This window comes from Salvelinus namaycush, unplaced genomic scaffold (genome assembly GCF_016432855.1).
Source record: "Salvelinus namaycush isolate Seneca unplaced genomic scaffold, SaNama_1.0 Scaffold39, whole genome shotgun sequence".
Taxonomy (NCBI): domain Eukaryota; kingdom Metazoa; phylum Chordata; class Actinopteri; order Salmoniformes; family Salmonidae; genus Salvelinus; species Salvelinus namaycush.
The window spans coordinates 200,281-227,346 of record NW_024060896.1 but is presented as its reverse complement, the minus strand read 5'-3'; the positions used below and the strand labels follow the sequence as shown (position 1 = coordinate 227,346).

The window sequence follows — 27,066 nt, the reverse complement described above, 5'->3', positions numbered from 1 at the left end:
ACTGGTATTATTACTAATACTACTACTACTGGTATTATTACTACTACTACTACTACTGGTATTATTACTACTACTACTACTACTGGTATTATTACTACTACTACTACTACTGGTATTATTACTACTACTACTACTACTACTACTGGTATTATTACTAATACTACTACTACTGGTATTATTACTACTACTACTACTACTGGTATTATTACTAATACTACTACTACTGGTATTATTACTACTACTACTACTACTACTGGTATTATTACTACTACTACTACTACTACTACTGGTATTATTACTAATACTACTACTACTACTACTGGTATTATTACTACTACTACTACTACTACTACTGGTATTATTACTAATACTACTACTACTGGTATTATTACTAATACTACTACTACTGGTATTATTACTAATACTACTACTACTGGTATTATTACTACTACTACTACTACTACTGGTATTATTACTACTACTACTACTACTACTACTGGTATTATTACTAATACTACTACTACTACTACTGGTATTATTACTAATACTACTACTACTACTACTGGTATTATTACTACTACTACTGGTATTATTACTAATACTACTACTACTACTGGTATTATTACTAATACTACTACTACTACTGGTATTATTACTAATACTACTACTACTACTGGTATTATTACTAATACTACTACTACTACTACTACTGGTATTATTACTAATACTACTACTACTACTACTACTGGTATTATTACTACTACTACTACTACTGGTATTATTACTAATACTACTACTACTGGTATTATTACTAATACTACTACTACTGGTATTATTACTACTACTACTACTACTACTGGTATTATTACTACTACTACTACTACTACTACTGGTATTATTACTAATACTACTACTACTGGTATTATTACTACTACTACTGGTATTATTACTAATACTACTACTACTACTGGTATTATTACTAATACTACTACTACTGGTATTATTACTAATACTACTACTACTACTGGTATTATTACTAATACTACTACTACTGGTATTATTACTAATACTACTACTACTGGTATTATTACTAATACTACTACTACTACTGGTATTATTACTAATACTACTACTACTACTGGTATTATTACTAATACTACTACTACTACTGGTATTATTACTAATACTACTACTACTGGTATTATTACTAATACTACTACTACTGGTATTATTACTAATACTACTACTACTGGTATTATTACTAATACTACTACTACTGGTATTATTACTACTACTACTACTACTACTACTACTACTACTGGTATTATTACTACTACTACTACTACTACTACTGGTATTATTACTACTACTACTACTACTACTACTGGTATTATTACTAATACTATTACTACTGGTATTATTACTAATACTATTACTACTGGTATTATTACTAATACTACTACTACTGGTATTATTACTACTACTACTATTACTACTGGTATTATTACTAATACTACTACTACTGGTATTATTACTACTACTACTACTACTACTACTACTGGTATTATTACTACTACTACTGGTATTATTACTAATACTACTACTACTACTACTGGTATTATTACTAATACTACTACTACTACTACTGGTATTATTACTAATACTACTACTACTACTACTGGTATTATTACTAATACTACTACTACTGGTATTATTACTAATACTACTACTACTGGTATTATTACTACTACTACTACTACTGGTATTATTACTAATACTACTACTACTGGTATTATTACTACTACTACTACTACTGGTATTATTACTACTACTACTACTACTGGTATTATTACTACTACTACTACTACTGGTATTATTACTAATACTACTACTACTGGTATTATTACTACTACTACTACTACTGGTATTATTACTAATACTACTACTACTGGTATTATTACTACTACTACTACTACTACTACTACTGGTATTATTACTACTACTACTACTACTGGTATTATTACTACTACTACTACTACTGGTATTATTACTAATACTACTACTACTGGTATTATTACTACTACCACCACTTAACAAGGTACACTACATGACGGACACCGGACACTGTATGTGGACACCGGACTTGTCAGAAAGGTGGCATCCTATGACGGTGCCACGTTGAGTCACTGAGCTCTTCAGTAGTGCCATTCTACTGTCAATGTTTGTCTATGGAGATTGCATGGCGGTATGCTTGATTTTCTGTTTTCAAAGGTGGCCGAGGCCCATGTGCCAAGTTTCATTTTTGACGAGTTCAGGACATTCCTGTGAAGATCTGGATGAAGGCCTATTCATTTTTTTTTTTTTTATTCATTCATTTTACCTTAAAGCCTTAGTGAAGTAAAATGTTTTGTATGATTTTGTACAACAGCTGATGAAACTAACCAGTTGATTGGAGTTGTTTGTTCATGTAGATCCACATTACAACCAAGCAACTCCCTTCACCAGTTCTATATGTTGTAGATCTACATTACAACCAAGCAACTCCCTTCACCTGTTCTATATGTTGTAGATCTACATTACAACCAAGCAACTCCCTTCACCTGTTCTATATGTTGTAGGTCTACATTACAACCAAGCAACTCCCTTCACCAGTTCTATATGTTGTAGATCTACATTACAACCAAGCACCTCCCTTCACCTGTTCTATATGTTGTAGATCTACATCACAACCCAGCACCTCCCTTCACCTGTTCTATATGTTGTGGATCTACATCACAACCAAGCACCTCCCTTCACCTGTTCTATATGTTGTAGATCTACATTACAACCCAGCACCTCCCTTCACCTGTTCTATATGTTGTAGATCTACATAACCAAGCGCCTCCCTTACGTCACCTGTTCTATATGTTGTGGATCTACATCACAACCAAGCACCTCCCTTCACCTGTTCTATATGTTGTAGATCTACATTACAACCAAGCAACTCCCTTCACCTGTTCTATATGTTGTAGATCTACATCACAACCAAGCGTCTGCCTTACTTCCCTATCGTCAACTTCCTCTTCATCATCGCTCAGCTGCCTAAACTGCAGTACAGCAAAAACCAAGGTGAGTTATGGTCACTGGGGTTGGGTTGGCTGGCAGGTGACTGGGGTTGGGTTGGCTGGCAGGTGACTGGGGTTGGGTTGGCTGGCGGGTGACTGGGGTTGGGTTGGCTGGCGGGTGACTGGGGTTGGGTTGGCTGGCAGGTGACTGGGGTTGGGTTGGGCTGGCGGGTGACGGGTTGGGCTGGCGGGTGACTGGGGTTGGGTTGGCTGGCAGGTGACTGGGGCTGGGTTGGCTGGCGGGTGACTGGGGTTGGGTTGGGCTGGCGGGTGACTGGGGTTGGTTTGGCTGGCAGGTGACTGGGGTTGGGTTGGCTGGCAGGTGACTGGGGTTGGGTTGGCTGACAGGTGACTGGGGTTGGGTTGGCTGACAGGTGACTGGGGTTGGGTTGGCTGACAGGTGACTGGGGTTGGGTTGGCTGGCAGGTGACTGGGGTTGGCTGGCAGGTGACTGGGGTTGGGTTGGCTGGCAGGTGACTGGGGTTGGGTTGGCTGGCAGGTGACTGGGGTTGGGTTGGCTGGCAGGTGACTGGGGTTGGCTGGCAGGTGACTGGGGTTGGGTTGGCTGACAGGTGACTGGGGTTGGGTTGGCTGACAGGTGACTGGGGTTGGGTTGGCTGGCAGGTGACTGGGGTTGGCTGGCAGGTGACTGGGGTTGGGTTGGCTGGCAGGTGACTGGGGTTGGGTTGGCTGGCAGGTGACTGGGGTTGGGTTGGCTGGCAGGTGACTGGGGTTGGCTGGCAGGTGACTGGGGTTGGGTTGGCTGGCAGGTGACTGGGGTTGGCTGGCAGGTGACTGGGGTTGGGTTGGCTGGCAGGTGACTGGGGTTGGACCAGTTCTTGAGGTAGCGGGTGGGAGGTGGGTGCGCGCGGGGTGCAGTATGAAAATGCTGTGGGATGAAGAAATCAGTCCTTCGCAGACCTCTAGTGCCAGGCACACCGGTTTGTCAAGAACTGCAATGCTGCTGGGTTTTTCACACTCAACAGTTTCCTGTGTGTATCAAGAAAGGTCCACCACCTAAAGGACATCCAGCCAACTGGACACCACTGTGGGAAGCATTGGAGTCAACATGGGGCCAGCATCCCTGTGGAACGCTTTCGACACCTTGTAGAGTCCATGTCCTGATGAATTGAGGCTGTTCTGGGGGCAAAAGGGGTTGCAACTCAATATTAGGAATGTGTTCTTAATTTTTATGTAAACTCAGTGTCGGCTGCGTTTACACAGGTAGCCCAATTCTAATCTTTTGCCCAATTTTTTGACAAAAGAGCTGATCTGATTAGTCAAAAGACCAATGAGTACCTGTGTAAAGGCGACCGACGAGTACCTGTGTAAAGGCGACCGACGAGTACCTGTGTAAAGGCGACCGACGAGTGCCTGTGTAAAGGCGACCGACGAGACCCTGTGTAAAGGCGACCGACGAGACCCTGTGTAAAGGCGACCGACGAGACCCTGTGTAAAGGAGACCGACGAGTGCCTGTGTAAAGGCGACCGACGAGTACCTGTGTAAAGGCGACCGACGAGACCCTGTGTAAAGGCGACCGACGAGACCCTGTGTAAAGGCGACCGACGAGACCCTGTGTAAAGGCGACCGACGAGACCCTGTGTAAAGGTGACCGACGAGTGCCTGTGTAAAGGTGACCGACGAGTGCCTGTGTAAAGGTGACCGACGAGTGCCTGTGTAAAGGTGACCGACGAGTGCCTGTGTAAAGGCGACCGACGAGTACCTGTGTAAAGGCGACCGACGAGACCCTGTGTAAAGGCGACCGACGAGTGCCTGTGTAAAGGCGACCGACGAGTGCCTGTGTAAAGGCGACCGACGAGTGCCTGTGTAAAGGCGACCGACGAGTGCCTGTGTAAAGGCGACCGACGAGTACCTGTGTAAAGGCGACCGACGAGTGCCTGTGTAAAGGCGACCGACGAGACCCTGTGTAAAGGCGACCGAGTGCCTGTGTAAAGGTGACCGACGAGACCCTGTGTAAAGGCGACCGACGAGTGCCTGTGTAAAGGCGACCGACGAGACCCTGTGTAAAGGCGACCGAGTGCCTGTGTAAAGGTGACCGACGAGACCCTGTGTAAAGGCGACCGAGTGCCTGTGTAAAGGTGACCGACGAGACCCTGTGTAAAGGCAACCGAGTACCTGTGTAAAGGTGACCGACGAGTACCTGTGTAAAGGCGACCGACGAGTGCCTGTGTAAAGGCGACCGACGAGTACCTGTGTAAAGGCGACCGACGAGACCCTGTGTAAAGGCGACCGACGAGTGCCTGTGTAAAGGCGACCGACGAGTACCTGTGTAAAGGCGACCGACGAGTACCTGTGTAAAGGCGACCGACGAGTACCTGTGTAAAGGCGACCGACGAGTACCTGTGTAAAGGCGACCGACGAGTGCCTGTGTAAAGGCGACCGACGAGACCCTGTGTAAAGGTGACCGACGAGTACCTGTGTAAAGGCGACCGACGAGTACCTGTGTAAAGGTGACCGACGAGACCCTGTGTAAAGGTGACCGACGAGACCCTGTGTAAAGGTGACCGACGAGTACCTGTGTAAAGGCGACCGACGAGTGCCTGTGTAAAGGCGACCGACGAGTGCCTGTGTAAAGGCGACCGACGAGTGCCTGTGTAAAGGCGACCGACGAGTGCCTGTGTAAAGGCGACCGACGAGTACCTGTGTAAAGGCGACCGACGAGTACCTGTGTAAAGGCGACCGACGAGTACCTGTGTAAAGGCGACCGACGAGTACCTGTGTAAAGGCGACCGACGAGTACCTGTGTAAAGGCGACCGACGAGTGCCTGTGTAAAGGCGACCGACGAGTGCCTGTGTAAAGGCGACCGACGAGACCCTGTGTAAAGGCGACCGACGAGACCCTGTGTAAAGGTGACCGACGAGACCCTGTGTAAAGGCGACCGACGAGACCCTGTGTAAAGGCGACCGACGAGTACCTGTGTAAAGGCGACCGACGAGTACCTGTGTAAAGGCGACCGACGAGACCCTGTGTAAAGGCGACCGACGAGTACCTGTGTAAAGGCGACCGACGAGTACCTGTGTAAAGGCGACCGACGAGTACCTGTGTAAAGGTGACCGACGAGTACCTGTGTAAAGGCGACCGACGAGACCCTGTGTAAAGGCGACCGACGAGACCCTGTGTAAAGGCGACCGACGAGTACCTGTGTAAAGGCGACCGACGAGTACCTGTGTAAAGGCGACCGACGAGACCCTGTGTAAAGGTGACCGACGAGTACCTGTGTAAAGGCGACCGACGAGTACCTGTGTAAAGGAGACCGACGAGTACCTGTGTAAAGGTGACCGACGAGTGCCTGTGTAAAGGCGACCGACGAGTACCCGTGTAAAGGAGACCGACGAGTACCTGTGTAAAGGTGACCGACGAGTACCTGTGTAAAGGTGACCGACGAGTACCTGTGTAAAGGTGACCGACGAGTACCTGTGTAAAGGCGACCGACGAGACCCTGTGTAAAGGCGACCGACGAGACCCTGTGTAAAGGAGACCGACGAGTACCTGTGTAAAGGTGACCGACGAGTACCTGTGTAAAGGCGACCGACGAGACCCTGTGTAAAGGCGACCGACGAGTACCTGTGTAAAGGAGACCGACGAGTACCTGTGTAAAGGAGACCGACGAGTACCTGTGTAAAGGTGACCGACGAGTACCTGTGTAAAGGCGACCGACGAGACCCTGTGTAAAGGCGGCCATAGAGACACATCTCCAGAACAGCCAGGGGAACAGTTACCATGGTGATGGTTTTCATTCATCCTCCTGTCTGGATTGTCCATGAAGGACCACATTGGGGATAAGTGTTGCATAATGCTTTCATATGTTATGCTCTCTTGATTTTATTTGATCCGTCAGTAAAAAAAAAAAGTATATTTTATAATCTGTAAAAATAAGTAATCCCACAAAAAATGTCATTCAAAAATAAATGTAATCTCTGGTCCTGATCCATGTTGAGTGTGTCCCACCATGTGATTGGCTGGTCCTGACCCATGTTGTGTGTCCCACCATGTGATTGGCTGGTTGTGACCCATGTTGAGCGTGTCCCACCATGTGATTGGCTGGTCCTGACCCATGTTGAATGTGTCCACCATGTGATTGGCTGGTCCTGACCCATGTTGAGCGTGTCCACCATGTGATTGGCTGGTCCTGACCCATGTTGAGCGTGTCCCACCATGTGATTGGCTGGTCCTGACCCATGTTGAGCGTGTCCCACCATGTGATTGGCCGGTCCTGACCCCATGTTGAGCGTGTCCCACCATGTGATTGGCCGGTCCTGACCCCATGTTGAGCGTGTCCCACCATGTGATTGGCTGTATTCTCCTATTTGTCCAGGGATGACGTGCAGGAAAGCCACCGACCCGGTAGACTGGTCTCCTCTGGTTCTCGGCCTTCTCACTCTACTCAAACAGTTCCACTCCAGATACACAGAGCAGTTCCTGGCTCTCATTGGCCAAGTCATACGCTCTGTCATGGAACAGTGCACCAGGTACGTGTCCTTTTGATTGATTGGATTTTTTTTAATCTGCCAGTTTAAAAACCTCACAAATACACATACATTTTAAGAACGTGACAGTGATATCACAGTAAAGTCAGATATCACAGTAAAGTCCTCCCGGGTGGCGCAGTGGTCTAGGGCACTGCATCGCAGTGCTAGCTGCGCCACCAGAGTCTCTGGGTTCGCGCCCAGGCTGGGCTGGGTTCGCGCCCAGGCTCTGTCGCAGCCGGCCGCAACCAGGAGGTCCGTGGGGCGACGCACAATTGGCATAGCATCGTCCGGGTTAGGGAGGGTTTGGCCGGTAGGGATATCCTTGTCTCAGTATGTAAAATGTAATAAAATGTATGCACTCTACTGTAAGTCGCTCTGGATAAGAGCGTCTGCTAAATGACTAAAATGTAAAAATGTTTAAAAAAAATATTTATATATAATACATGTAGTGCTCGTGTTGTAACGTTGCCTAAGGCTGCTATTTCAAACAGCTCCAAACGTTATCTCTATAGATCTAATCTGTATAAATACAATTTGAATGATAAAATTTAAGTACATTTTGTGGATCACTGTGTTATTATATGTGGATTATATTCTTCAAATTCAATGAAATTGAGATTTTGGGTAAATCATTATTTTACAGTCAGAAGATCCCGGACATGCCGTCTGATGTGGTGGGAGCTCTGATGTTTCTGGAAGATTACGTACGATACACCAAACTGCCTCGCAAGGTAGGATTGGGATTAGGATTGGGATTAGGATTGGGATTAGATTAGGATTGGGATTAGATTAGGATTGGATTAGATTAGGATTCGATTAGGATTAGAATTGAATTAGATTAGGATCAGATTAGGATTAGATTAGGATTAGATTAGGATTGGATTAGATTAGGATTAGCAACAACACCGATGAAAAAAAAAAATGCTATAGATATTTACCTGGAATATAATATTTTACATGCGTATAATAATCTGTTGTTGTTTTTCTGTCTTTAAAGGTGGCCGAGGCCCACGTGCCAAGTTTCATCTTCGACGAGTTCAGGACAGTCCTGTGAAGATCTGGATAAAGGCCTCGTTCAGGACAGTCCTGTGAAGATCTGGATAAAGGCCTCTTCCTTTAACTTTCTGTTGATTCATTCATTTTGACTTTAATTAATCTCTTGGTTACGTAATGACCTTTAATGTGCTAATGCTTTAGTAACACTGTAAATAGTTTAATGGTTTTTAATAACATCACGTGCTACCAACTTTGGTATAATGTCACTGTGGTAATATGTCATTAATTAAATACAAAATAAGCTTTGAATAAATCTAATGGTATATCATTTTGTTGATTTTTTTATTTTTATTTCATATTACAGAACTTTTAAAAAACATTTTAAAATCCAAGCAATTTACAGTAGTTTGGGTGTCTTTTATTTTGAAGGAATGTCTGGCTGGACTTCCTCCTTCTTCAATGAGACTGGATTCATTGGTCCAGATCTTGCCCGACTACATGAGCAGGTATTGCATCGACCAATGGTTGTGTGCCACATCATAGACTGAGCCGCCGGGCACCAGATGAATATATCATATGATGTGGTTAGCTGACATGTTAACACCTATCCAGGTATCATATGATGTGGTTAGCTGACATGTTAACACCTATCCAGGTATCAGGTGACTATATCAGATGATGTGGTTAGCTGATACGTTAACTACCTATCCAGGCGTTGTAAGATCTGGCGTGCGTCTGAGCAGAGGAACACAGCCAATGGTTGCGTGCCACTTCATAAACTGTGCAGTCGAGCACCACGTTGCCATATCATATAATGTGGATCCTAATAGATTCCTAATCATACTATAGCTGGTGTGACATTCTGTATAATCTTTTATCAAATTAAATCATTCAATAGCATCAACCTATTTCATGTTATAAAAAACAGGCAAAATGTGGACAAAACTAGAAGTCATCACCAGCATGTAAAGTGGAAGCTTACCTCCCAGTCTCTCCCGTTTTAATTCAATACAAGTCGCTTGGACAGTGGTGTTCTCAGTCCTTTCTCTTGTCTCCTGAGATGCTGAACACAGAAATAAAACCACGAGGGGGAATGATTGGTATGCACTCGAATACCAGATGTGAATCTGTTCAACATAACAACATGGTAACTAATACATGTGGTCTAGTTACTTGAGGTTTAGACAAAGTCCCTGACTTGGTGTCAAGTGTCTGTGTGGGTACAGGTGTTACCTGACTTGGTGTCTAGTATCTGTGTGGGTACAGGGGTTACCTGACTTGGTGTCTAGTGTCTGTGTGGGTACAGGGGTTACCTGACTTGGTGTCAAGTGTCTGTGTGGGTACAGGTGTTACCTGACTTGGTGTCTAGTATCTGTGTGGGTACAGGGGTTACCTGACTTGGTGTCTAGTGTCTGTGTGGGTACAGGGGTTAACTGACTTGGTGTCTAGTGTCTGTGTGGGTACAGGGGTTAACTGACAAGTGTCTAGTGTCTGTGTGGCTACAGGCAAGTGTCTAGTGTCTGTGTGGCTACCTGACTTGGTGTCTGTGTGGGTACAGGGGTTACCTGACTTGGTGTCTGTGTGGGTACAGGGGTTACCTGACTTGGTGTCTAGTGTCTGTGTGGGTACAGGGGTTACCTGACTTGGTGTCAAGTGTCTGTGTGGGTACAGGGGTTAACTGACAAGTGTCTAGTGTCTGTGTGGGTACAGGGGTTACCTGACTTGGTGTCAAGTGTCTGTGTGGGTACAGGGGTTTCCTGACTTGGTGTCTAGTGTCTGTGTGGGTACAGGGGTTACCTGACAAGTGTCTGTGTGGGTACAGGGGTTACCTGGGTTACCTGCCCCCTTTATTCCAGCAGCATTGATGAATATTGCTCTTTATTGTTATGAATCATTTGAGAATGTGCATCAGGTATGGAGTTTGCGCTCTCTTTCTTTAAATCAATCCATTTCCAGCCACATCACAGCGAAGTGGATGTTATATTCAGATGCATCTAATGCAACAGTAATGACACATTATGTATAGATATACCATTTCTAGAAGTTATATTCCTCATCTTAATGATACATTATGTATAGATATACCATTCCTAGAAGTCATATTCCTCATCGTAATGATACATTATGTATAGATATACCATTTCTAGAAGTCATATTCCTCATCTTAATGACACATTATGTATAGATATACAATTTCTAGAAGTCATATTCCTCATTTAATTACATATTATGAGTTGAGATTTGGAAGGATGGCCTCAAGATTAGACCACATCGGTTAATGTAGCCCCATCACAGGCCCCTGCGCCTGTGCAGGGAAGTATTTTGGAGTGGACTGTGATTGACTAAGTATGATTAATAAATAAATAAATATATATATATATATGTTTTTTTAGTTGACGTTTTTTATTTTGTATGATATCGTTTCCCGCTTTCCTGAAACGTTTTTGTTTGTTAGTTTCTTATTCAATACCCCGTCCAGCTGGTGGCGGTAATGCACCATTAACATTGGATGCCAACCGCCGTTAAACCCCATCGAAGAAGAAGATGAGACCGCCTCAAGAGAAACCGGAAAAGGTAGCAACAACAAACTTTTCCCGGTAATTTTATGCAGCTAAAGTTGTTTAGTATATTCTCTTATTTAGGCACCAACACATTAAAGAACACGTCTACATCCTGAATATCCCAGCGAGGAAAGTCGTGAGGTTAGCGAGCTATTTATTGGCATTCTTGCTTAGCCATAGTTAGTGATTTTAACGTAACGTTAGCCGGCTAGCCAGATATCAACATACATAGCTAGTCAGTGCACTTGTTGGTGATACGTGGATTCAACCTGAAGGTAGCTACAGATAACTTGTTTTGTGACCGTATGCAGGTTATTATTCCAACCTTGCTCTAACGTTAACTCAACTAATCAAGGTCTTGGTGAGCAACTGAATCAGGTGTGTTTTGAGCAGGGCTGGAACAAAAACCTACACGCCAGTTCTCCAGGGGTTAGGGTTGGACATCTTGGCATCTGCTCCAATATACCGATGGTGGCTTGATCCATTATAACTATGTCCCTGTGTTTTGGTTGATTCATTATAACTAGGACCCTGTGTTTTGGGTAACAATGTTGATTCATTATAACTAGGACCCTGTGTTTTGGTTAATCGTGTTGATTCATTATAACTAGGTCCCTGTGTTTTGGTTAATCATGTCACATGACCTGGAATGTAACCTTTTTATTTTAAGCCTTTTCTAGAAATTTGAATTAGAATAAAAATGAAAGCAATTGTCTGAGGATGTTGCCGGACCATCTGACATGAAAAGAAAGAGGACCGTTTGATGAAAAATCTTTTAAATAAAGGTTAAAAACCCAATGTCATGTGATCAAACATGATTAACCAAAACACAGGGCCCTAATATTCTAACAACTTACATCTCTTGTTTCAGATACTTTCATGTTTTAGATTTCAACATGTCCTTGAGTGCAGTCCACTCCACACTGTCTAGTCTGAAAACATGTCAGACAGATATTGTAACAGGGATGGACATTGTGACAGACGTTGCTCTGGACGTGGCAGAAACAGCAGGTAGGTTAATAGCACATCTCTATCAGAGAGACACTTTACTGGGCTGATAATATCTTTGTCGAATCCTTCTCACTGGACAGGCTCTTTGTGTATATAGTCAATGGGACTGACTGACTGACGTCACTAGGAAGTGGAGCGTTACACACAGGGATGTAACTTGAGGATTTTGGTATATTGACATTTTTACTAGCCCAGGTCAAAAATCTGTTCCGTGCGATATTTGAAAATATTAAATCTCGCTAGCCAGCGGGCTAGTTGGACACATTTTCTACTATCAATCAATTTTATTTTATATAGCCCTTCGTACATCAGCTAATATCTCGAAGTGCTGTACAGAAACCCAGCCTAAAACCCCAAACAGCTAGTAATGCAGGTGTAGAAGCACGGTGGCTAGGAAAAACTCCCTAGAAAGGCCAAAACCTAGGAAGAAACCTAGAGAGGAACCAGGCTATGAGGGGTGGCCAGTCCTCTTCTGGCTGTGCCGGGTGGAGATTATAACAGAACTATGCCAAGATGTTCAAAAATGTTCATAAGTGACAAGCATGGTCAAATAATAATCATGAATAATTTTCAGTTGGCTTTTCATAGCTGATCATTAAGAGTTGAAAAACAACAGGTCTGGGACAGGTGGCGGTTCCATAACCGCAGGCAGAACAGCTGAAACTGGAATAGCAGCAAGGCCAGGCGGACTGGGGACAGCAAGGAGTCACCACGGGCGGCAGTCCCGACGCATGGTCCTAGGGCCCAGGTCCTCCGAGAGAAAGAAAGAGAGAAGGAGAAAATTAGAGAGAGCCAAGATTTTCAAAATGTTCATAAATGACAAGCATGGTCAAATAATAATCAGGAATAAATCTGTTGGCTTTTCATAGCCGATCATTAAGAGTTGAAAACAGCAGGTCTGGGACAGGTAGGGGTTCCATAACCGCAGGCAGAACAGTTGAAACTGGAATAGCAGCAAGGCCAGGCGGACTGGGGACAGCAAGGAGTCACCACGGCCGGTAGTCCCGACGTATGGTCCTAGGGCTCAGGTTCTCAGAGAGAAAGAGAGAACGAGAGAATTAGAGAGAGCATACTTAAATTCACACAGGACACTGGATAAGACAGGAGAAGTACTCCAGGTATAACCAACTGACCCTAGCCCCCCGACACATAAACTACTGCAGCATAAATACTGGAGGCTGAGACAGGAGCGGTCAGGAGACACTGTGGCCTCATCCGAAGAAACCCCCGGACAGGGCCAAACAGGAAGGATATAACCCCACCCACTTTGCCAAAGCACAGCCCCCGCACCACTAGAGGGATATCCTCAACCACCAACTTACAATCCTGAGACAAGGCAGAGTATAGCCCACAAAGGTCTCCACCACAGCACAAACCAAGGGGGGGCGCCAACCCAGACAGGAAGATCACGTCAGTAACTCAACCCACTCAAGTGACGCACCCCTCCTAGGGACGGCATGAAAGAGCACCAGCAAGCCAGTGACTCAGCCCCTGTAACAGGGTTAGAGGCAGAGAATCCCAGTGGAGAGAGGGGAACCGGCCTGGCAGAGACAGCAAGGGCGGTTCGTTGCTCCAGAGCCTTTCCGTTCACCTTCACACTCCTGGGCCAGACTACACTCAATCATATGACCTACTGAAGAGATAAGTCTTCAGTAAAGACTTAAAGGTTGAGACCGAGTCTGCGTCTCTCACATGGGTAGGCAGACTGTTCCATAAAAATGGAGATCTATAGGAGAAAGCCCTGCCTCCCGCTGTTTGCTTAGAAATTCTAGGGACAATTAGGAGGCCTGCGTCTTGTGACCGTAGCGTACGTATTGGTATGTACGGCAGGACCAACTCGGAAAGATAGGTAGGAGCAAGCCCATGTAACGCTTTATAGGTTAACAGTAAAACCTTGAAATCAGCCCTTGCCTTAACAGGAAGCCAGTGTAGGGAAGCTAGCACTGGAGTAATATGATCAAATTTCTTGGTTCTAGTCAGGATTCTAGCAGCCGTATTTAGCACTAACTGAAGTTTATTTAGTGCTTTATCCGGGTAGCCGGAAAGTAGAGCATTGCAGTAGTCTAACCTAGAAGTAACAAATGCATGGATTAATTTTTCTGCATCATTTTTGGACAGAAAATTTCTGATTTTTGCAATGTTACGTAGATGGAAAAAAGCTGTCCTTGAAACAGTCTTGATATGTTCGTCAAAAGAGAGATCAGGGTCAAGAGTAACGCCGAGGTCCTTCACAGTTTTATTTGAGACGACTTTACAACCATCAAGATGAATTGTCAGATTTAACAGAAGATCTCTTTGTTTCTTGGGACCTAGAACAAGCATCTCTGTTTTGTCCGAGTTTAAAAGTAGAAAGTTTTCAGCCATCCACTTCCTTATGTCTGAAACACAGGCTTCTAGCGAGGGCAATTTTGGGGCTTCACCATGTTTCATTGAAATGTACAGCTGTGTGTCATCCGCATAGCAGTGAAAGTTAACATTATGTTTTCGAATAACATCCCCAAGAGGTAAAATATATAGTGAAAACAATAGTGGTCCTAAAACGGAACCTTGAGGAACACCGAAATGTACAGTTGATTTGTCAGAGGACAGACCATTCACAGAGACAAACTGATATCTTTCCGACAGGTAAGATCTAAACCAGGCCAGAACTTGTCCGTGTAGACCAATTTGGGTTTCCAGTCTCTCCAAAAGAATGTGGTGATCGATGGTGTCAAAGGCAGCACTAAGGTCTAGTAGCACGAGGACAGATGCAGAGCCTCGGTCTGACGCCATTAAAAGGTCATTTACCACCTTCACAAGTGCAGTCTCAGTGCTATGATGGGGTCTAAAACCAGACTGAAGCATTTCGTATACATTGTTTGTCTTCAGAAAGGCAGTGAGTTGCTGCGCAACAGCTTTTTCTAAAATTTTTGAGAGGAATGGAAGATTCGATATAGGCCGATAGTTTTTTATATTTTCCGGGTCAAGGTTTGGCTTTTTCAAGAGAGGCTTTATCACTGCCACTTTTAGTGAGTTTGGTACACATCCGGTGGATAGAGAGCTGTTTATTATGTTCAACATAGGAGGGCCAAGCACAGGAAGCAGCTCCTTCAGCAGTTTAGTAGGAATAGGATCCAGTATGCAGCTTGAAGGTTTAGAGGCCATGATTATTTTCATCATTGTGTCAAGAGATCTAGTACTAAAACACTTAAGTGTCTCTCCCGATCCCAGGCCCTCGCAGAGCTGTGCAGATCCAGGACAGCTAAGCCCTGGAGGAATACGCAGATTCAAAGAGGAGTCCGTAATTTGCTTTCTAATGGTCATGATCTTTTCCTCAAAGAAGTTCATGAATTTATTACTGCTGAAGTGAAAGCCATCCTCTCTTGGGGAATGCTGCTTTTTAGTTAGCTTTGCAACAGTATCAAAAAGAAATTTTGGATTGTTCTTATTTTCCTCGATTAAGTTGGAAAAGTAGGATGATCGAGCAGCAGTGAGGGCTCTTCGGTACTGCACGGTACTGTCTTTCCAAGCTAGGATGAAACAGTCAGAGGTCACCAAGTGCAACATAGCTTCAGCGTGTAAATCAGCTAGAAAGATGTGTCGGCATCGAGTAATTGTCTCTGGCCCCCTCCCAGTTAGGGGGAGTGACGAGCTCTACAGCAGAGTCTCAGCACTCAATAGCCCGGTCTGAAAAGCACTAGCCAGCGGGCTAGTTAGACACATTTTCTACTAGCCCGGTCTGAAAAGCACTAGCCAGTGGGCTAGTTGGACACATTTTCTACTAGCCCGGTCTGAAAAGCACTAGCCAGCGGGCTAGTTGGACACATTTTCTACTAGCTCGGTCTGAAAAGCACTAGCCAGCGGGCTAGTTGGACACATTTTCTACTAGCCCGGTCTGAAAAGCACTAGCCAGCGGGCTAGTTGGACACATTTTCTACTAGCCCGGTCTGAAAAGCACTAGCCAGCGGGCTTGTTGGACACATTTTCTACTAGCCCGGTCTGAAAAGCACTAGCTAGCAGTCTAGTTGGACACATTTTCTACTAGCCCGGTCTGAAAAGCACTAGCCGCGGGATAGCTTCATTTTCATCCCTGGGTACACAGCTGTCAATCTCCTGTACAATTGTCCAGTTCAAGTAACACATACAAATTTTTTGTATTTTGAGTAATTCAGATTTCTACGAAGCACAGAGAAGACAGAGCGATGGCATTCTATCATTTGGAAGCTTGTGTCACCATAACAACAGTATACAGAGCTATGGCATTCTATCATTTGGAAGCTTGTGTCACCATAACAACAGTACACAGAGCTATGGCATTATATCATTTGGAAGCTTGTCACCATAACAACAGTATACAGAGCTATGGCATTCTATCATTTGGAAGCTTGTGTCACCATAACAACAGTATACAGAGCTATGGAATGCTGTCTACCATTTGGAAGCTTGTGTCACCATAACAACAGTATACAGAGCTATGGAATGCTGTCTATCATCTGGAAGCTTGTGTCACCATAACAACAGTATGCAGAGCTATGGAATGCTGTCTATCATCTGGAAGCTTGTGTCACCATAACAACAGTATACAGAGCTATGGAATGCTGTCTATCATCTGGAAGCTTGTGTCACCATAACAGTATACAGAGCTATGGAATGCTGTCTACCATTTGGAAGCTTGTGTCACCATAACAACAGTACACAGAGCTATGGCATGCTGTCTATCATCTGGAAGCTTGTGTTACCATAACAACAGTACACAGAGCTATGGAATGCTGTCTATCATTTGGAAGCTTGTGTCACCATAACAACAGTATACAGAGCTATGGAATGCTGTCTACCATTTGGAAGCTTGTGTCACCATAACAACAGTATACAGAGCTATGGAATGCTGTCTATCATCTGGAAGCTTGTGTCACCATAACAACAGTATACAGAGCTATGGAATGCTGTCTACCATTTGGAAGCTTGTGTCACCATAACAACAGTACACAGAGCTATGGAATGCTGTCTACCATTTGGAAGCTTGTGTCACCATAACAACAGTATACAGAGCTATGGAATGCTGTCTACCATTTGGAAGCTTGTGTCACCATAACAACAGTATACAGAGCTATGGAATGCTGTCTACCATTTGGAAGCTTGTGTCACCATAACAACAGTATACAGAGCTATGGAATGCTGTCTATCATCTGGAAGCTTGTGTCACCATAACAACAGTACACAGAGCTATGGAATGCTGTCTACCATTTGGAAGCTTGTGTCACCATAACAACAGTATACAGAGCTATGGAATGCTGTCTATCATCTGGAAGCTTGTGTCACCATAACAGTAAAGAAGATTTGAATGATTTTGTATTATTATTACAGGAACTGAGAATGATGCGGTCCTGAAGAAGCTGGAGGGGATGATGCTGGAGTGTGCCAAACTGGACCAGGAGATCAACTGTTTCGTAGAGGTGGTGAACTGTGTCACTGCGGAGGTGAGTAGGGAACTACAGGGGTCAAAGTTCCCCTTCATTGTGACCGATTTTCCGTCGGATGGATCCTGGAGGTCAGTGTAGATCCTCAAACGACAACGTGTAGCTGTTGGATAAGGAATTAAAATCCTCTACGTTATCACTCAGAATGTCACTTTCCAGTGATACTAGGCATGTAATGGTGTTGTTAAACCAGACCAGCCCATAGAACAATGTAGGAGTAAATAAATTGGTTACATTTCTTTAAATTGACAATTCTGTGAACTGTCTTGTGCATGTTTTGAATTGATATAATACCTGTTAGCAAAGGTGGTAGCTGGAGATGACGTGCATGAGCATGCTGGGATTTGTAGTTTTGCATGTCTACTTTGATGCTAATTAGTCTTTTCTAATCTGAGAGTAAATAGAGCCAAATATATTGATAAAGGTCACCTTGTCCTAGAGAGATTTACATGGTTATCAAAACGTCACGCCAGGGTACGCCTACACGAAACACAGCCCTTATTTTAAGTGTTTCTAAAATCCCCATAAAAATGTATGGTGGAAAAAAGATTGGAACCATTTCCCTGTTTGAACGCTAGGTTTTATGGGTATGATGACACCTCCACGGTGGGGCTCTATAACACCCAGGTCGTATTCCTTTGGCACCAAACTTATCAAAGTCGTCTGAAACAGGGAGGGACTAACTGATCATGTCCAATATGAAACGCTTTGTTTTATTTTCCATTGCAAAGCTTTTTGCTACGGTGTGCACTAATGAATATGACCCTGATTCAACTAATCAATGATGATTATATGCTGATTGCCTCCTCCTGCCCACCAGCTGAGGAACCAGGAGGTTGGGGTTAACACACCTGTCTTCCCCGGCGCCCGTCTCCCCCCCCAGCGCCCGTCTCCCCCCCAGCGCCCGTCTCCCCCCCAGCGCCCGTCTCCCCCCCAGCGCCCGTCTCCCCCCCAGCGCCCGTCTTCCCCCCCAGCGCCCGTCTTCCCCCCCAGCGCCCGTCTTCCCCCCCAGCGCCCGTCTTCCCCCCCAGCGCCCGTCTTCCCCCCCAGCGCCCGTCTTCCCCCCCAGCGCCCGTCTTCCCCCCCAGCGCCCGTCTTCCCCCCCAGCGCCCGTCTTCCCCCCCAGCGCCCGTCTTCCCCCCCAGCGCCCGTCTTCCCCCCCAGCGCCCGTCTTCCCCCCCAGCGCCCGTCTCCCCCCCCTAGCGCCCGTCTCCCCCCCCAGCGCCCGTCTCCCCCCCCTAGCGCCCGTCTCCCCCCCCTAGCGCCCGTCTCCCCCCCCTAGCGCCCGTCTCCCCCCCCTAGCGCCCGTCTCCCCCCCCTAGCGCCCGTCTCCCCCTCCTAGCGCCCGTCTCCCCCCAGCGCCGGTCTCCCCCCATCACCTGTCTGATGATACCTGCCTCCTGTTCTCCAGGTGAGGAACCAGGAGCCCGAGGTCATGTTCAGACTGAAGTCTCTGGTGAAGGAGAAGTTCACTGAGAGACACGGCAGACTGTCTGAGGGAGAACTACAGAACCACGTCAAGCTGGTCAGCTTTAAGGAGAACGTCAGAAACGCACTCAAAACAGGTGAGGCACACACACACACACACACACACACACACACACACACACTAGTTGTATGTAGACTAGAGACGAGCAGCATGTGCCACATGGTGACTGGTTAACCTGTCTTGTGTGTATGTTCTGTCTCCATCAGTGAACCCTGAGGCAGCAGAGAATATGGAGGAGGAGCTGGATGAGGACATCGCTGTGACGCAGAGTGAGGTTAACTTCACCTGTCCCCTCACTCAGGTTGGTCTCTCTCTCCTCCTGTCAGTATCTAACCTGTCCCCTCACTCAGGTTGGTCTCTCTCTCCTCCTGTCAGTATCTAACCTGTCCCCTCACTCAGGTTGGTCTCTCTCTCCTCCTGTCAGTATCTAACCTGTCCCCTCACTCAGGTTGGTTTCTCTCTCCTCCTGTCAGTGTCTAACCTGTCCCCTCACTCAGGTTGGTCTCTCTCTCCTCCTGTCAGTATCTAACCTGTCCCCTCACTCAGGTTGGTCTCTCTCTCCTCCTGTCAGTATCTAACCTGTCCCCTCACTCAGGTTGGTCTCTCTCTCCTCCTGTCAGTGTCTAACCTGTCCCCTCACTCAGGTTGGTCTCTCTCTCCTCCTGTCAGTATCTAACCTGTCCCCTCACTCAGGTTGGTCTCTCTCTCCTCCTGTCAGTATCTAACCTGTCCCCTCACTCAGGTTGGTCTCTCTCTCCTCCTGTCAGTATCTAACCTGTCCCCTCACTCAGGTTGGTCTCTCTCTCCTCCTGTCAGTATCTAACCTGTCCCCTCACTCAGGTTGGTCTCTCTCTCCTCCTGTCAGTGTCTAACCTGTCCCCTCACTCAGGTTGGTCTCTTCTCCTCCTGTCAGTATCTAACCTGTCCCCTCACTCAGGTTGGTCTCTTCTCCTCCTGTCAGTATCTAACCTGTCCCCTCACTCAGGTTGGTCTCTCTCTCCTCCTGTCAGTGTCTAACCTGTCCCCTCACTCAGGTTGGTCTCTCTCTCCTCCTGTCAGTATCTAACCTGTCCCCTCACTCAGGTTGGTCTCTCTCCTCCTGTCAGTGTCTAACCTGTCCCCTCACTCAGGTTGGTCTCTCTCTCCTCCTGTCAGTATCTAACCTGTCCCCTCACTCAGGTTGGTCTCTCTCTCCTCCTGTCAGTATCTAACCTGTCCCCTCACTCAGGTTGGTCTCTTCTCCTCCTGTCAGTATCTAACCTGTCCCCTCACTCAGGTTGGTCTCTCTCCTCCTGTCAGTATCTAACCTGTCCCCTCACTCAGGTTGGTCTCTCTCTCCTCCTGTCAGTGTCTAACCTGTCCCCTCACTCAGGTTGGTCTCTCTCTCCTCCTGTCAGTGTCTAACCTGTCCCCTCACTCAGGTTGGTCTCTCTCTCCTCCTGTCAGTGTCTAACCTGTCCCCTCACTCAGGTTGGTCTCTCTCTCCTCCTGTCAGTATCTAACCTGTCCCCTCACTCAGGTTGGTCTCTCTCTCCTCCTGTCAGTATCTAACCTGTCCCCTCACTCAGGTTGGTCTCTCTCTCCTCCTGTCAGTATCTAACCTGTCCCCTCACTCAGGTTGGTCTCTCTCTCCTCCTGTCAGTATCTAACCTGTCCCCTCACTCAGGTTGGTCTCTCTCTCCTCCTGTCAGTATCTAACCTGTCCCCTCACTCAGGTTGGTCTCTCTCTCCTCCTGTCAGTATCTAACCTGTCCCCTCACTCAGGTTGGTCTCTCTCTCCTCCTGTCAGTATCTAACCTGTCCCCTCACTCAGGTTGGTCTCTCTCTCCTCCTGTCAGTATCTAATCTGCCCGGCGACAGGACAATACAGCGTTACAGTCTGGTTGTCTATGTTGTTGTGTGGCCCTGCAGGTGGAGATGGTATGTCTTTACCACTGTAAACTAATCTGCCTGGCGACAGGACAATACAGCGTTACAGTCTGGTTGTCTCCATGTTGTTGTGTGGCCCTGCAGGTGGAGATGGTATGTCTTTACCACTGTAAACTAATCTGCCTGGCGACAGGACAATACAGCGTTAGTCTGGTTGTCTATGTTGTTGTGTGGCCCTGCAGGTGGAGATGGTGAACCCAATGAAGAACCAGAAGTGTAACCACCACTACGACCGGGACGCCATTATGGGGATGATCAAGGCCCGGCAAAACCAGAAGAAGAAGTTACGGTGAGGCGCTCCTATTGTCTGGTTTTAGTCATTTACATCTGTTGTCTGGTTTAGTCATTTACATCTGTTGTCTGGTTTAGTCATTTACATCTGTTGTCTGGTTTTAGTCATTTACATCTGTTGTCTGGTTTAGTCATTTACATCTGTTGTCTGGTTTTAGTCATTTACATCTGTTGTCTGGTTTAGTCATTTACATCTGTTGTCTGGTTTAGTCATTTACATCTGTTGTCTGGTTTAGTCATTTACATCTGTTGTCTGGTTTTAGTCATTTACATCTGTTGTCTGGTTTTAGTCATTTACATCTGTTGTCTGGTTTAGTCATTTACATCTGTTGTCTTGAGTCTGCCTGCCCCTGTTGCTATTAGCACCTTGTCAATCAGGATGTGATGTCATCTCTCTGTCCTACCCTGCTGTTTTCTCACCTTGTCAATCAGGATGTGATGTCATCTCTCTGTCCTACCCTGCTGTTTTCTCACCTCGTCAATCAGGATGTGATGTCATCTCTCTGTCCTACCCTGCTGTTTTCTCACCTTGTCAATCAGGATGTGATGTCATCTCTCTGTCCCACCCTGCTGTTTTCTCACCTTGTCAATCAGGATGTGATGTCATCTCTCTGTCCTACCCTGCTGTTTTCTCACCTTGTCAATCAGGATGTGATGTCATCTCTCTGTCCTACCCTGCTGTTTTCTCACCTTGTCAATCAGGATGTGATGTCGTCTCTCCGTCCTACCCTGCTGTTTTCTCACCTTGTCAATCAGGATGTGATGTCATCTCTCTGTCCTACCCTGCTGTTTTCTCACCTTGTTTTACCCCTGTTGCTATAGCACCTTGTCAATCAGGAAGTGATGTCGTCTCTCCGTCCTACCCTGCTGTTTTACACTTAAACAACTGTTGCAGTAACACATTAGATTGATTGATTAGCATATTCCTTTCTCCGTCCCACAGCTGTCCGGTGGTTGGCTGTAGCAACACGGACGTGAAGCAGGGAGACCTGATCCTAGATCAGATTATGAGGAGACAGATCCAGAAGAGGTAGACTACCACGGCATGATTCTGGTCCAGAAGAGGTAGACTACCACGGCATGATTCTGGTCCAGAAGAGGTAGACTACCAAGACATAATTCTGGTCCAGAAGAGGTAGACTACCAAGACACGATTCTGGGGTACGCCACTCATCAATCCTGACAATAATAATTGGACTTTTAATTAATTGAGGATAAAACATGACTTTTTGTTGTTGTGACCAAATGTTATCTTGCTGCTGTGTCTGAACGTATTTGTTCGTCACAGAATTGCGCTATTCAGAAATGTTATATAACAAAACCTCTCTTTATTTATACTTAAGAGAGTCTTCTTTTTCAGTCAGTTCAATAAAGATTTTGATACAATTTACCTATCAATACATTTATTGGTTGCACTTCAGAGAACAGTGGGGGCAGCAGGCAGCATAAAGATTTTGATACAATTTACCTATCAATAAATTTATTGGTTGCACTTCAGAGAACAGTGGGGGCAGCAGGCAGCATAAAGATTTTGATACAATTTACCTATCAATAAATTTATTGGTTGCACTTCAGAGAACAGTGGGGGCAGCAGGCAGCATAAAGATTTTGATACAATTTACCTATCAATAAATTTATTGGTTGCACTTCAGAGAACAGTGGGGGCAGCAGGCAGCATAAAGATTTTGATACAATTTACCTATCAATAAATTTATTGGTTGCACTTCAGAGAACAGTGGGGGCAGCAGGCAGCATAAAGATTTTGATACAATTTACCTATCAATAAATTTATTGGTTGCACTTCAGAGAACAGTGGGGGCAGCAGGCAGCATAAAGATTTTGATACAATTTACCTATCAATAAATTTATTGGTTGCACTTCAGAGAACAGTGGGGGCAGCAGGCAGCATAAAGATTTTGATACAATTTACCTATCAATAAATTTATTGGTTGCACTTCAGAGAACAGTGGGGGCAGCAGGCAGCATAAAGATTTTGATACAATTTACCTATCAATAAATTTATTGGTTGCACTTCAGAGAACAGTGGAACAGTAGCCTAGTGGTTAGAGCGTCGGACTAGTAACCGAAAGGTTGCTAGATCGAATCCCCGAGCTGACAAGGTACAAATCTGTCGTTCTGCCCCTGAACAAGGCAGTTAACCCACTGTTCCCCCGGTAGGCCGTCATTGTAAATAAGAATTTGCTCTTAACTGACTTGCCTAGTTAAATAAAAAAAATCCTATGCCATCGGTGTTGAGAACCTGCAGTTACTGTAATAGACCATTGGGGGGCAGTGTCGTCCCTGGAATAAACCGCAAAGTTATCAGGAGAGGTGACTCAGGTCATGAAGAGAGAAGCTGGATAATCAGCCTAGTTAATCTGAGAGAGTTGGGCTAAATGAATCAGAGAAGTGGTTTTTTCTTTCTAAATACTTACACACGACAGAAAGATCATGTCTGTAAACATACAAAGTGATGATCGAATATCTATTTTCAGTTCCATTCTAAAAGTAGACCATTTCATTGTGTGAAATCTGTGAATCAATTCAGTTGAGTGATTAAATCTGTCTCCTTTCCTGCCTCTACCCCTTCCTCTCTTTCCTCTACCCCTGCCTCTCCTGCCTCTCCCCCTTCCTCTCCTACCTCTACCCCTGCCTCTCCTCTCCTGCCTCTACCCCTGCCTCTCCTCTCCTGCCTCCGTGTAAACTGAAGACTCTTTGTTCACAGGACAGAAACAGAGTGTGTGCTGAGATGGAACTAGGTGAAGCTAATCTTTTAATAATCTTACGTCAGGTTTTTTAATAAGATTTCAGATGCAGCTTGCTTATTGTTTCTCCCCCCCTCATCTATGGCTGTGTTCCAAATTGCACCCTATTTCTTGTGTAGTGCACTACTATTGACCAGGGCCCATGGGGTGTCGTTTGGGACGTAGCCTCTTAAAGGGTAGGACATGCCGTACTAACCATTTGCAGACAGAATTGAGAGAGCGGAGAAATGATTTACAGACAAACGATACAACATTTTTTTAGTAATTTATTCACATTAAATCTGGGTTAGTTTTGTATTAAAAATTCACGTTATCTGCTCCTCTTCAATGTAGTTACATCACAGTTAATTTCACAGCAGTTTAGTTTGTGTTGGCAAACCAATGGAGACTCACCATTAGAGCCAGCCTGTCCAATCTCTTAAAACTATATGAATACAGATTTCAGGAAGTGACTACTTTTTTAAACTATTTGAATACAGATTTCAGGAAATTACTACTTTTCTGAAACTATTTGATTGGCTGCCTTCAATCTTCAACCAATCTCTGACAGTCATATTTGATCTACACAATACATAACTACAGTATGACTCTTTCAACATGCCCCTGAAGGGGTCGAAAGCTGCACTTTATTATGATACCTGAAAATACTGCAGCGCAATTCAAAGCCATTTTGTAAACATTATAAACATCAAGTTGGATGCTTAGCAAAAACCAACTTGGAACCTTTTTGTCCATCTGAGGGTTAAGTGTTCTTATTTCAAACACACTATTCCATCTTTAAAGGAATACTCCAGGAGTTTATCTACTTCCCCAGAGTCAGATGAACTCATGGATACCATTTTTATGTCTCGGTGTTCAGTATGAAGGAGGTTGCTAACTAGCATTAGCGCAATGACTGGAAGTGTATGGGTATTAGCAGATACCCATATACTTCTAGCCATTGCGCTAGCGCTAGTTAGCCATTGCGCTAGCGCTAGTTAGCCATTGCGCTAGCGCTAGTTAGCAACCTCCTTCAAACTGCACGCAGACATAACTGGTTTCCACAAGTTCATCTGATTCTGGGGAGGTAGATAAAGGATCTCATTTGCCAAAAATCCCCAAGTATCCCTTCAAAAGGGACAGTTTACTAGGAACACAAACTAACATGATTATCCACCTACCTTGGCTGTAGTTGATTCAAGACGACAGTTTTTGGGGATATTTAGTTTCCTTTCGACACTTAATAGTCCTATTTTGTTACTGTTCGCGTTCTCGATAACACTTAATAACACACCGTTCTGGTGCCTGTGTAATACAACTGTAATGGCTTTTTTAAAGCAGCATATTGTTACATAATATTTTGGGTAATTGCATAGCAATGAGCTGAGTTTTTTTCCAACTAATGTACAGAAGGAATAGTGACGGTTCCTTATTCCACTTTATGTAATGACTCCATTATGATGTCATAATAAAGACATTTCCAACGTTCTATGTCCTCTTAACAACAATGACGCTGTCGTCATAATCACAAAGTTACTACACTTAATAATAATACCAATAAGAACCGGATGTCGTGTGTTATGGCTCACTCATTGTGAAGAAAAATATATATATATATATATTTGTTAGACCACTTTTGCAGTTTCAAAATGACTATGTTGATTCTATGTCCCTCATGTATTTAATTATAGGCTTTATGGTATATTAATATCTGAGAGTGCTCCAGTGTGTTAAAATGATCATATATTTAGACTAATTCAAACTAACTGTTGTCGTTTTTAGGTTCTTCCAGCAAATATTTGGCAGCCATCAAATATTGGTTATTATTTAAATTTCTTCAAATAACTTCTATGTTATTTATATTGTATTTATTTATTTATTTTAATCCCAGTCCCCGCAGGAGGTCTTATGCCTTTTGGTAGGCCGTCATTGTAAATAATAATTTGTTCTTAACTGACTTGCCTAGTCAAATAAAGGATATATAAATAAAATATGTATTCAAATACATTCAAATATTGTTTGGTTTTCCTAAAGGTATTCCAAATAAGTTCAAATCGTTTTTCTGAGACCTGTATTTGAATATAAAAAATATATATAGTTGCATTTTAGTTTAAACTATATTTAACTACCTTGAGTATTTGAAAAGTTGTAATTTTCAAATAAACTATAAAATGCAACTATTTTCTGCCCGATCTGGTGTACTACTTTGACTAGTGCCCATGCCCTATGAGTCCTGGTCAAGTTAGTACGCTTGTAGGAAATAGGTGCCATTTGGGACGTGTAAGAAACTGCTCAGGCTACAACGCATGCAATGGAAAGTAGATAGGACTGTAGATACTAGAACGACCCTGGGTTTATAAGCGCGGATAGCGCGCCGGACTTCGGGCTAGAAGGTCGAGGGTTCGAGACCCGCTCCCTGCCTGTTTCATTACAATACTATACCTGGAACAGAACCGGTCCTGGGATCCTGTTGAAACCTGTTTTTAAGACAACAATAACTCCCAGCTCAGAGTAGGTTTTAGGATGTTGTTCAGACACTGCCCAGACAAAATCAACTTATACTAAAAGTTTACCTCGGCTGGTAATCACGACAGTTTGAGGTACCGCAAAGGAAATATAGTGATGACGTTCAATGACATTGTTGCAAATGATGGGTAATAACCCATCGCTATAAGAGTGAATGTGGGACTGCACATGCAATGGTAAAACCTGTAATATCATTTTCGCCTGACACGATCGCTTTGCACACACTTAATTATTGACTAATATGTTGCCGTTTCTTTTAACCAATACTGATGGTTGTTAAAAGCAGAATTTTGACAATATTTTGCCGTTATATCAACACACTCGCGTTACTCCCGTTTAACAACTATAAGTCGCTTTTTGCGCAGTAGGCAAAAGGGAAAGGGGGGGATACCGAGTCAGTTGTAAAGGGAAAGGGGGGGATACCGAGTCAGTTGCACAATGGAATCCATTCAACCGAAATGTGTCTT

The 27,066-nt window shown here is 44.6% G+C and overlaps 2 protein-coding genes across 8 annotated transcripts in view; both read left to right on the top strand.

Annotated features, from left to right (window-relative positions):
• The window catches only part of washc5 (WASH complex subunit 5), a 49,442-nt gene extending 40,525 nt beyond the window's left edge, over positions 1–8,917 (top strand). For 3 of the 5 annotated variants that reach the window (XM_038985891.1, XM_038985893.1, XM_038985890.1), the window contains exons 26-29: positions 3,012–3,108; positions 7,443–7,596; positions 8,240–8,327; positions 8,594–8,917. In XM_038985891.1, the coding sequence (XP_038841819.1) occupies positions 3,012–3,108; positions 7,443–7,596; positions 8,240–8,327; positions 8,594–8,650 (396 nt within the window). In that variant the 3' untranslated portion in view covers positions 8,651–8,917. Of the gene's footprint in view, positions 1–2,520; positions 2,741–2,765; positions 2,939–3,011; positions 3,109–7,442; positions 7,597–8,239; positions 8,328–8,593 lie in introns of those variants that run through there. The other 2 variants (XM_038985895.1, XM_038985894.1) reach the window with 2 other exon arrangements.
• Positions 8,918–11,142: 2,225 nt separating this feature from the next.
• Positions 11,143–22,719, top strand: nsmce2 (NSE2 (MMS21) homolog, SMC5-SMC6 complex SUMO ligase). Of its 3 annotated transcripts, none has more exons than XM_038985887.1 (7): positions 11,143–11,294; positions 12,025–12,164; positions 17,508–17,620; positions 19,032–19,185; positions 19,316–19,410; positions 21,221–21,327; positions 22,273–22,719. In XM_038985887.1, the coding sequence occupies exons 2-7, from the start codon at positions 12,050–12,052 to the stop codon at positions 22,361–22,363; spliced, it is 675 nt and encodes a 224-aa protein (XP_038841815.1). In that variant the 5' UTR covers positions 11,143–11,294; positions 12,025–12,049; the 3' UTR covers positions 22,364–22,719. The 3 variants fall into 3 exon arrangements, with proteins under 3 accessions (XP_038841815.1, XP_038841817.1, XP_038841816.1); XM_038985889.1 differs by having other exon boundaries at positions 11,147–11,166; XM_038985888.1 differs by having other exon boundaries at positions 11,167–11,189.
• The last annotated feature ends 4,347 nt before the right edge of the window (positions 22,720–27,066 follow it).